Source organism: Pagrus pagrus (assembly GCF_965226575.1).
Source record: "Pagrus pagrus genome assembly, chromosome: 24".
NCBI lineage: Eukaryota > Metazoa > Chordata > Actinopteri > Spariformes > Sparidae > Pagrus > Pagrus pagrus.
In genome coordinates this window covers 4,174,168-4,185,084 of record NC_140206.1, presented here as the reverse complement: position 1 = coordinate 4,185,084, position 10,917 = coordinate 4,174,168, and the positions used below count along the sequence as shown (strand labels likewise).

The following is a 10,917-nucleotide window of genomic DNA, read 5'->3' as shown; positions in this document are numbered from 1 at the left end:
TGAAATTTTAATATTTGTGCATGTTTGTGACATTAATAAACCCCTTAACTTGACTTGCCTCTACTGGCTTTGTATATGAGCTTTTATTTTGAAGGTACAGGAAGTGTCGTGTGCTACCCGTAAAAACATCCGGATTCAAAGTTGCCGCGTACGAAACGGAAAATAAACAAAGTGGCAGTTTTCTCACTTTTTAACGGTTTTAGTCGTTAAAATACACTTTTAATATAAAGATGATTTAACCAGATGAATATTTAAAGGCGCAGCTTTCGGATTAATTTCATTAAATGGATACGGGAGGCTCAAAGGTAATTATTTACCTAAATAACGGTTACACCTAGCTGGCATTAGTGGGGCAGCTTGGATAGTAACGTTAGCTTTATATCGATAAATATTATTTTGACACTTTAACTGCATTATTTTTGGTGTAAACTAACTTTCTGTCGTGTATAATAAGGTTGGCTAACTGTTGTGTAGCTTCAGGCTGCTCCATGATAACGTACGTTAACGTTGCATCTTTAAAATAGGCAGCTAGCTTCATGCTAACTTTACTTGTAAATAATGCTAATAATCTCTTTTTCCATTACAGAAAATGCGACCCAGGGAGCTGCCCCCTCTCCCGCAGGCTAGTCAGGTAACTCTTATGTTTATTATTAGTTTTACCTCGTTTCTTTACAGTTATGAGAGCACTATGTGACGTCGTATAAGATATTTATTATTGTTATGTTTAACACTGCATTGTCCTGCAAGTTACCTTCGTCTTAATTTAGGTAATTTAACTTATGATGATAAAAAGCAGAAAAGCAGAAAGCTCAAATATTTGGTCAGATTTGGAGGAAGTATTCTGACCCTTTCAAAATAAAAGCACTAATACCACACTAAAGTTACAAGTGGAAACAGCTGGAATTGTTATTTAAGTAAAAGTATGTAAGTAAGTATAATCAGAGACATGTGAAAATGTCCCTGTGAGTGATTATTACTCCGATTAAAAGCAGAAATGTCAAACTTCTGCTTCTCACTTGAGGATTCATTGTTAACAACTTTAATTTATCCTGCTTGTCACCTAACAACCTAACAAAGCCTTTAAAGCATTAAAAAGGATCCTCAGAAGTTGTCCGAGTGTGTTCAGGGACGGTAAACTCAGCGTTCAGTGTTGTTGTGTATCCAGCATCAGAAAGATTAAAGCAGCTCTCAGAGACGCTCCTGTCTTCCTGGACGTTTCGCCCTCCCACACACAAGAGTCTGAAAAGGTTCGAGTCGTCTGACCTCTGCCCTGAATAATCCCCGTCGTGGCGGATGTATGAACACAGATTTAGCCGAGGATTTAACCGAGTCAGCCAAGATGTTACGTGTAGCTTCACTCCACTCTTCTCTGATTCTTGAGGGGAATGACCAGAAAGACCCTGGTAAGCTTATTTTAATCAGACTGTACGTTACTGTTCGACTAAAACTTTGAAAGAAAGTAGTTTATGAGGAGAGCTAATCTGTTAATGTGTTTACGCCACGTTTGATGGAACCGAACACCTTCTTAATCCAATTTTACTGCCTGTTAAGTGTCAGATTTGTTGCAGTTGTTGTGGTTGTCAACTTCTGGTCTGTTTTCGCACGTACGAGAAGGAAAAATAGTCATTAAACAGGATATCTACAGGTCAAGTAAGGTGTTATTAGTTATAAAAACAAATGTTTGAGCAAAATAATGGCTTAAAAATCCTCCAACATCGTAATCCTTCCACTCTCGGACCTTTTAATTAGTTAGTTTTTAATTATCTAACACATCCATCTAATCATTTATCTGTTGCCTATCCAAGTCAAGGTCATAGTTAATGATAATATCAGCAATCATTTGTAATAAACTGGTGGGATGTGCCACAAAAATGTGATTTTAAATATCAGTTCATGCTTTTGGTTACTAATTAACTCTTAAGATTTTTCATGCCATAAAACAAATGTTAAATTGAATTGTGAGGCTTTAAACATGTCGAAGAAACCTCAAACCCTAAAATAAGATGAATTTGGTTTGTGAGTTATGGATGCAAAAGGTTTGGTTGTGGAAAATTTAAACACACAAAGAAGAAAACTGACATTTTTCGTTTTTTGTCTCTTTAGCGAGGACAGCGATCACTTCCCACGATGCCGAGGTAGGAAAACATGTCACTTTACATACGTGTCTTTATCTGCAGTATTAACGCTGAACAGTCTGAATGAACTTTGTTCTTTTCTTTTGTTGGACGCATTGAAACATGAAGTCAAGACACATCTGGTGAGTCACGATTTAAAATATTGAAATTTTGCACATTTGGTTTGTTATCAAAGTTCTCGATTTGACGTATCTTTCCTTTATTCATCATCTTGTACAGGAGAGGCACCGGCTGCAAAACTCAAGAAGAAGAAGAGGGTGAGGAAGGAGACTGGAGTCGACGATATGGACGGTACGTAAAACTTTACGCCTTTTATTTACCTGGATTTAAAGGGACAGTTCAGGGATTATATAGGTGTGAATCACTTCTCAGTTAAAAGCCGACTGTGAGAAGAGTTTCCTACATTTGTTGTTTCCATTATCAAAATAAAAGCAAAAGAATGACATTTTAATGTGTAACATATAAAGTTTGTGCTGTTTCCTGTTCAGATCAGGGGATGGAGATGGGCGGTTTGGGCAGCCGGAGGGAATCTGAGGTCGGAGAGCATCTTTCCTTTGAAACCACGTCGGACGCACCGCCGCAGAGGAGGAAGAAGAAGAAGAAGAGTGCCACGATAGGTAAACACGGAAGACATAAGCTTCCCAATGAATGCTGCTTTTCTGCATTATTTTCTCGGTGTAAAGATGTTTTGAATGTGAATTCATGGTTTCAGATCTTGAAGACGACCAAGCCGACATGGTGAACGGAGACGCAGCTGATCAGACCACCGATGGAGAGGAAGTGGTGAAAAAACCCAAAAAGAAAAAGTAAGAATGTAAACATTGTTTGTTGTTATATTAACTTTATATATATATAAGTTTAACCTGTATTCTTTATTCTTGTCATTCCAGGAAGTCCAAAGTCGTTGAATCACAACTTCCTGACGAGCTGGACGTAGAAGAGGATGACATCATCACTGACTCCCCTCCTCCGATCCCCCATCATTCCCTGTTCTCGGCCCCTCAGGGTCAGAGTCAGCCGGTGGGGAAGGTGTTCGTGGAGAGGAACAGTGAGTAACACCAGAGGAAGTCCAGTCTGTTTGAGTTGTGACGGGAACTTCTCTAAATGTGTTCGTGTTGTCGTGCAGAGCGTTTCCAGGCTGCCGATCGCTCCGACTGGAGGAAGACCAGCGACCAGACGGACAACATGGCCGACTTCCAGCACATCCAGACGATCTGGACCACCAGAGACGTTTCTGTCAGAGTGCACGAAGGCTTTCGGTAAAGAAAAACCGTCTCCTGCAAAGTAAAACATCTACGAGTGTGTGCTCCTCCCTCTCTAAATCTCTCTGTTCTCCTCTGTGATCTGTTGCAGGGTGTTTGGACTGTACTGTCACGGCTTCCTGGCGGGCTACGCCGTGTGGAACGTGGTGGTGGTGTACATGTTAGCCGGGCAGCACCTCACCGCTCTGTCCAACCTGCTGGAGCAGTACCACAGCCTGGCTTACCCCTCGCAGTCGCTGCTCTACATGCTGCTGGCCATCAGCACCGTGGCTGCGTTCGACAGGTAAAGCTGGAAACCTTTTCAGCCATTTTTCAAACAAAAATGTGAAACATTGTCTGGTTGTTTTTTTTAAAACGTTCACTCTTGTGTTGTCAGAGTGAACCTGGCTAAAGGCTCCGTGGCTCTGCGGGAGTTCATCACACTGGACCCGGTCGCTCTCGCCTCGTTCTGTGAGTCAACACAGGCTTTTTAAAGGCTGAACAATCTTTTCTTCTTTATCAGATTGTGTGTGTTCGGTTTCAGTTAACACTCTTTGTTTATTTTGGGCTCATCCAGTGTATTTCTCAGCGTTGGTCCTCTCTCTGAGCCAGCAGATGACCAGCGATCGAATCAACCTGTACCCGGCCGCCAACACGACGTTATGGTGAGCTCGCTGGACTCATTTATGTTTCTATGTTACCGTGAAGCCTGGTTCTGACACCTCTCTCTTCTCCAGGCCACCAGGGTTGGAGCACCAGATCCTCCACCCGTGGGTGACCATCAACCTGGTGGTGGCTCTGCTGGTGGGGCTGGCCTGGATCTTCATCGCCACCCGACCTGAGACAGACTACACTGAATGTGAGAGAGAGAGAGAGAGAGAACAGCTTTAATATTAATTTTTAAAGGAAGATCCACCTTTAAATATTTATTATCTCGTCCCTCTCCCTCAGGTTACCTGCTGGCCATGGAGATTGAGCCTCCCAAAGCAGAGGACAAATCAGAAATGACGGCCTGAGAAGACGCACGCTGCGGCTTTGTTGTTATTTTGCACATATTTTGTATTTTGGCAGTAAACTCTGAATGTGTTGTCGTTTTATTTTTGTAATTTTTTGAAATGTAAACGTGTTCGTCTCTTTTTAAATACAGAGTTTTATTCAACTAATCCGACGACGCCTCTTTATTACGCCCAAATATGTCGTATCGGCAGTGAAAATGTTCACCCTCATGAAATAAAGGCCGCTAACTGCACTGCTAACTGAGCTAACTAGCTAACAGCAGCTGCAGGCAAGCAGCAGTTAGCGATTACTCTGGTGAGATGCTGTTAATTAAAGGTAGTATCCATCGATTCATTCTGGGATCGATTACTTTGCTCTGCCAGCCAATCAGACTGCGCAGTCGATCGCAGAGCAGCGATCCTGCCCGTGCAGTTTCTGTTGACGTGGTAACGCAGACTGGGACCAGTTTGGGTGGAAATCTCCAACATATTCATGAGTAAAAGTTAAAACAACGAGTGCTGCTAGAAGCGAGAAGTCATGCTGGACTTTGCCATCTTTGCTGTGACGTTTGTCATCATCTTGGTGGGCGCTGTTCTCTATCTGTATCCGGTAAGTCTGCAAGTTTGAAGTTAGCCAAGTTAGCTAGCTACTTAGCACATCCGTTATCCATTGTAGACAGTCATTTAAGGTTGCCTCGCTCAGTTACCCGCAACAACGTGTCGTAAAACGTAATTTAAGATGTTAAATGAATTGTTACAATCTTCTTGTCGTTTCGGCGCACATCCAATACACCAATCAGGAACCTGGTTGAATAAAAGTCAACTTTAAGAGTTCTCGGTGGGCGGTAACAAGCGCCATTAACCGTTAACCGACTAGCCTTTAAAGTTAATTAACTGAAATATGGAGGCTGTTAAGTCCATAATTTTTTCGCCGAATTTGCCAGAAGGTATTAAATGTTAATCTGATTACCTGACATGGCGTGAATGAATGTGTGCGTTTGTTTGGAAGTGAGGAAGCAGTAAATTGCCTTATTTTTCAATGAGATTACGTACTACTGAATGGAACACTAACCTTTTGGCTTTATCTCTAAATTGGACTGCTATAACCACATTTACACTTGTTAAGGGAGGAAGAAGATGGGTTTGAAAGTCAGAGTAGACAGTACAGATATCTATATTGTAAAAAAAAGTCTAAATAATGAAGTATTTTATTGACATTTACCAAGAAATTCAATTGCTAATCATGTTTTCAGTCATCCAGGAGGGCCTCTGGCATCCCAGGTCTCAATCCTACAGATGAGAAGTAAGTTGTCATCTTAAATCTGTTTTCACAGCTGCTTTTACACTATAGTTTACTAACAGGATGCTGTGAAGGTCATATACAAGCAGGTAAAAGTGCAATAAATATTCACATTAGACTGACATCGTGTCTTTCGTCTCTCTCAGGGATGGGAACCTGCAGGACATCGTGAACAAAGGCAGCCTGCACGAGTTCCTGGTCAGTCTGCATCAGGAGTTTGGGTCTGTGGCGTCGTTCTGGTTCGGCGGCCGGCCGGTGGTCAGCCTTGGTTCTGTGCAGCAGCTACAGCAGCACATCAACCCAAACCACAGCAGTACGTGCACCAACATCTACCACACTGTTTGGATGATTGCCCGACTGAATGAAGACCTTGCAGAAGCTAACGACAAAGCTTCCCTCTTTTTGTTTCTCCTCTCAGCTGACTCCTTTGAGACGATGCTGAAGTCGTTGCTAGGTTACCAGTCAGGAATGGGAGGCGGGGCCAACGAGACCGTGATCAGGAAAAAGGTGTACGAGAGTGCCATCAACAACACGCTGAAGAACAACTTCCCTCTTGTGCTCAAGGTTTGCATCGCTGATTAAACACATGTTGACGACTGCACTGACATGTAGACGTACGTATAATGTCCCTGTCTTCTTAAAGCTGGTGGACGAGCTGGTGGGAAAGTGGAAGTCGTTCCCGGACGCTCAGCACACCCCTCTCTGCGCCCACCTGCTGGGTCTGGCCATGAAGTCGGTCACCCAGCTGGCTCTGGGAGAGAGATTCAGAGACGACGCTGATGTCATTTCCTTCCGCAAAAACCACGACGCGGTGAGTTTGAAGAAAAGATTTAACCTCTGACATAAACCTCAATGACTTTTACACACACATCCCTTCTCACTTTTTGTCTTACCTGAAAGCAGAAACAACTTTTAATCTTTCCCCTCGACTAGCGTCTCTTTGTCATGTTAGCACAGGGCTACCGCTAGCAGCCTGGCTTCTGTCCAAAGTGAATTACAACTGTAAGAACCCAGTTTGACCCAGAAACCCTGATCTCAGCGCTCACTGATCTAGTAGAAATAATGCTGGTTTTGAACCGTCTCAAGTCCCGGTGGTATGAGGTCAAATCGAGTGTGATGTTCTCGCCGAATAGTGGTTTAGAAATGCCCCAAAACCAGGAACTTTTGCCTGTCAGAGATCTGTTAAAATGTGCCAGTTGATTTTGTTTTCCTCTTCTTCTGACTCCACCAGATCTGGTCAGAAATCGGGAAAGGCTACTTGGACGGCTCCCTGGAGAAGAGCTCCAGCAGGAAGGGACATTATGAGAAGGGTGAGTGTTGAAGCTTTACCTGAGCTGACCTCATCTATTTTGAGAAATTACTACCTCCTTTCATCCTTTTTGAGTCTAGTGAGTCTATTTTTTGCCCTGATTTTCATTTGTTTCCATTAAGCCCCTTCACACCTGCTGTGTGTTGACATTTGGGAGCAGCGTTCGGCTGCTCGGATGTGGTTAAACAGGAGGAAATGTTTGCAGAGGCTCGCCGTGATTTGTTTGTGAAAGCTAGAAATGGAGCCTGAGAGACGATAAAGGCTGAATTTTCTGTGCTTTCACCTTAATCAGTTAACAGCCACTGTTAAAGAGACTTTTTTTTTTTATTCATCTGCCAAGGACAGACACACAGGGACTTTCTTTTAAATGCTGTCTGAAGAGCTAGAAGTCTTTTCAGCGTGTTACCTCAGTTTGAGTGTCAGGCAGCTTTGTGTTCGTGCCAAAAAGTCAAATGACCATGTCTTTTTTTTAATGTTTCTCCTCGCGGGCGTTCAGCTCTGTCAGAAATGGAGTCCATGCTGCTGTCAGTGGCGAAGGAGAGGAAAGCCCAGAGGAAGCAGACGATGTTTGTGGACACTCTGCTGCAGTCCAGCCTCACAGAACGACAGGTGAATACTGATGGAGGCACCAAACCCAGACGAGCCATAAAGTTCTGATAAAGGTCTGATGTGAAGTTGGTTTGTTGGTTTCAGATCATGGAGGACTGTATGGTCTTCACTCTGGCCGGATGCGTCATCACTGCCAACTGTAAGTGGAAACAGCTCCAGATCAGATCTCTTGTTTGTTGACTGATTACTAAATTAAATCTCTTCGAGCCCACGGTGACGTCTGGGTTTGTTTATGCTAGTTTGGGACTGTGGTGACCCTGAAGTCGCTCTTTAAAACACTGAAATATTTAAAGTTAAACAATCAGCGACAGCGTCTGAGAAAAAGTAAACCAAAGCTGCTTTTCTCTGGTTTATAAAACGTGAAATGTGTTTTCACAGTGTGTATCTGGGCGCTTCACTTCCTGTCCACCTCTGAGGAAGTTCAGGACAAACTGTACCAGGAGCTGGACGAGGTTTTGGGTTCAGATCCAGTTACTCTGGACAAGATCCCTCAGCTCAGGTAAGATCTTTGGACTCAGACGAGACAGCTGGCGTTCGTCCAGTTTTAGCGAAGCATTTAAAGATTATGTATTTTGACAGATTTGCCAGGTTGGGGTGTAAAAGTCAAAAACCCCATCCAGGCATTGTTCGCTAACCTTGATCTTATCACATTTCTGTCCTTGGAAAGATACTGCCAGCAGGTCCTCAACGAGACGGTGAGGACTGCCAAGCTGACCCCCGTCGCGGCTCGACTTCAGGAAGTGGAGGGCAAAGTCGATCAACATGTCATCCCTAAAGAGGTTTCTGGTTTCTGCTGTCTGCAGCCGTCCGTCTGTTTGTTTCTCTTCAGCTTATCATGAAGTTATGACTGCCAGACAAACAGTAATTATGCAGATGATAAAGAAATTGTCTACTTTAGTTTGACCAACATACGCCTCACATCATTTAAATGTAAATGACCTGTCTGTGGGTGAGTTGGCGTTTAGTAGAGCTGTGCGTATTTGTAAGATTTTACATTATAATCAATCCTAAAAGTGTCTGGATGAGTTTGTCGAAGTGAATCGAGTGTCAGATTGCGGAAACAAACACAATAATTTGGATCCAGCTCTCTGTTATTGTGTTTTTCTGGTTCCTATTTATTATTTTATTCAGACTTTTTCCCAGAGACTAAAAGAAAAATAATAATTAAAATGAAGAAAATTATATTACGCCTTAAAATGGCAGCAGTTACGAAGACAAGGCAAGTTTTTTTGCATCGCAGCCTTCGAAGCAAGGACATTCAGAGTGCTTTGCATGAGACATGAAAGGAAAACAGAAACACAAGATCATATAAAGAGACGCTTATATATGCGTATATATTCAAAATGATGCTTAAAGTTTGTTCTTGCTGTGCTTCAGAGTTTGGTCATCTACGCTTTGGGAGTGGTCCTGCAAGATTCTGACACCTGGAGCGCCCCGTACAGGTGCGCCGCTCACTCTGTGACATGTTTATCAATTCATTTCAAAATGGCCACCCATAAATTATTGAGGAGAGTCTAACAGTTTGAAGAGTTTGTTCAAAAAAGTGAGAATCTAAGTCATACTTGGTTGCAAAAAGAAGTCTGGTTGTATGTAAGCTTATGAGAAAATGAGCCTACTTCTCACTTGATGACCTCAGTAAACAGTTTCCTGATGAGTTCATGGTCTCAGTCTCTAGTTTCAAGCTTTCTTCAACACAACATGACGCTCGGTTTGTAAGTTAAGCTCCCGTTTAGAGTAAAATGGACGGTAAAGCAGGGTGTGATTCGGGCCGTGGCTACCTTGTGACTGACAAGTCGCTACAGGATGTCCTCCCAAGCTCCACCCTCGCATCCTAATATGGTCACTCCTGGTCACACCTGCTCAAACATCATCATGTTGGTATTACCTTTTTGGGAGCTGACATTAGCATTTAGCTCAAGGCCACTAGCATGGCTGTAGACTGTAGTCCAGGCAGATGGAGGAATGAGTGGCTAAAAAGAAAGTGTTCATCACAAAGTACCTCCTGGAAAACTTTGAGCACATGTTGATAGTTAAAACAGCATCATGTCGTCACATTGTGGGGGTTTTCTCTCAGGTTTAGATTATTGATTTGTCCGGTTTCGTTCATGTCCTTCAGGTTTGACCCCGATCGATTTGAAGAGGAATCGGTGAGGAAGAGCTTCTGTCTGCTCGGATTCTCTGGGAATCAAACGTGCCCAGAACTCAGGTAAAGACCAACACTAACACTCGACAACAAGACTGAGTTAACACTTGAATAGTTACTGGAGCTGTATAAAGACGCTAATTTGACTTTGAACGTTCATCGTATTTGTTCTTTTCTGATAGGTTCGCCTACACCGTCGCCACCGTCCTGCTCAGCACGCTGGTGCGTCAGCTGAAGCTTCACAAGTTGAAGGGACAGGTCATGGAGGTCCGATCTGAGCTGGTATCCACACCTAAAGACGAAACCTGGATCACCGTCAGCAGTAGAAGCTAGAACCGAGGAGTCTAAAGGACAATTACGTCTTGATGTAAAGAATTACCAGCAAAGTATTTCTTGAATGTTGAGGATCCAGTCATTTCTTAGACTCTTTGGACTTATTACTGTCCAGTAACCTGAGGCCTTAAGCACATCATGACCGTGTCTGTCCACTTGTTGAAAGACTTCAGAGGGGAACTCTGCGGTTTAATACTCTACGATGTAGAGACGAACAACATTTGCTACTTCAAATCTTTCTATAACTCCTCGTACAACTGCCTTAAGTCAAAACTCCCGATGACATGTGACTAGTTTGTTTGTTGATATAACCCACATGGGATTTAAATCCTTTTAAAACATGTTCTCATCTTGCATATAATTAAATATGTATGAGGATCTGGTGTGTGTTTGTGTCACTCTTTTCAATATGTATGTATTGTCTGAGTTATAACAGAGGCCCTTTATCAGTGAGGATCTGACCTTCTGTAGGGCCCTTGGGCAAGTTTCTATTTCCTCATCAGAGAGGCTTGCTACAGTTTAACTGAGCCTGTGGAGGAGGAGTAATAAAAGAGGGATCACCCCCGGGAGATAAATATAGCGTTATTTTTATTACAAGTAAGATTACAGCATTTCTGAGCTGAAAACTAATAAAAACACGACTTTTATGATCCCATTAATGACATTTAAGGGGTTATTTTTTGCTAACCACCGAAGCACTCCAGCATTTGTGGCTCTGCTTTTAATGCATTTCTGTTTTAAACATTATTAACGTCGGTGATCCTCCTGCTCTGCTCCCCACACCAGCTGCTGGGAGAGGAGAAGCCCCTGGCTGCAGTACCGCACGCGGCCGCGGGGGGCGCCCGAGAGCCC

General features: G+C 43.1%; 2 protein-coding genes across 2 annotated transcripts; both read left to right on the top strand.

Moving 5' to 3' along the window:
- Positions 1-126: 126 nt before the first annotated feature.
- Positions 127-4,539, top strand: LOC311253527 (transmembrane protein 237B-like). Its single transcript, XM_084347558.1, has 14 exons — positions 127-305; positions 587-631; positions 2,104-2,135; positions 2,244-2,257; positions 2,355-2,426; positions 2,624-2,752; positions 2,848-2,941; positions 3,026-3,183; positions 3,262-3,394; positions 3,489-3,680; positions 3,774-3,847; positions 3,954-4,041; positions 4,114-4,235; positions 4,328-4,539. The coding sequence occupies exons 1-14, from the start codon at positions 285-287 to the stop codon at positions 4,390-4,392; spliced, it is 1,239 nt and encodes a 412-aa protein (XP_084203684.1). The 5' UTR covers positions 127-284; the 3' UTR covers positions 4,393-4,539.
- A 262-nt stretch (positions 4,540-4,801) lies between these two features.
- cyp20a1 (cytochrome P450, family 20, subfamily A, polypeptide 1) lies at positions 4,802-10,443 on the top strand. Its single transcript, XM_084347557.1, has 13 exons — positions 4,802-4,981; positions 5,625-5,674; positions 5,818-5,984; positions 6,090-6,235; positions 6,315-6,482; positions 6,903-6,981; positions 7,477-7,589; positions 7,674-7,728; positions 7,968-8,088; positions 8,257-8,368; positions 8,967-9,031; positions 9,706-9,795; positions 9,915-10,443. Exons 1-13 carry the CDS (start codon positions 4,910-4,912, stop codon positions 10,063-10,065), a joined length of 1,389 nt encoding a protein of 462 aa, XP_084203683.1. The 5' UTR covers positions 4,802-4,909; the 3' UTR covers positions 10,066-10,443.
- The last annotated feature ends 474 nt before the right edge of the window (positions 10,444-10,917 follow it).

Excerpts from the sequence above, each read along its gene's own strand:
- LOC311253527 (XM_084347558.1), top strand. The coding sequence starts at position 285 with ATGGATACGGGAGGCTCAAAG. Across the intron at positions 306-586 it reads TGGATACGGGAGGCTCAAAG|AAAATGCGACCCAGGGAGCT; the intron begins GTAATTATTTAC and ends TTTCCATTACAG. Across the intron at positions 3,848-3,953 it reads GGTCGCTCTCGCCTCGTTCT|TGTATTTCTCAGCGTTGGTC; the intron begins GTGAGTCAACAC and ends GGGCTCATCCAG.
- cyp20a1 (XM_084347557.1), top strand. The coding sequence starts at position 4,910 with ATGCTGGACTTTGCCATCTTTGCTGTGACGTTTGTCATCATCTTGGTG. Across the intron at positions 6,483-6,902 it reads TCCGCAAAAACCACGACGCG|ATCTGGTCAGAAATCGGGAA; the intron begins GTGAGTTTGAAG and ends TGACTCCACCAG. Across the intron at positions 9,032-9,705 it reads ACCTGGAGCGCCCCGTACAG|GTTTGACCCCGATCGATTTG; the intron begins GTGCGCCGCTCA and ends CATGTCCTTCAG.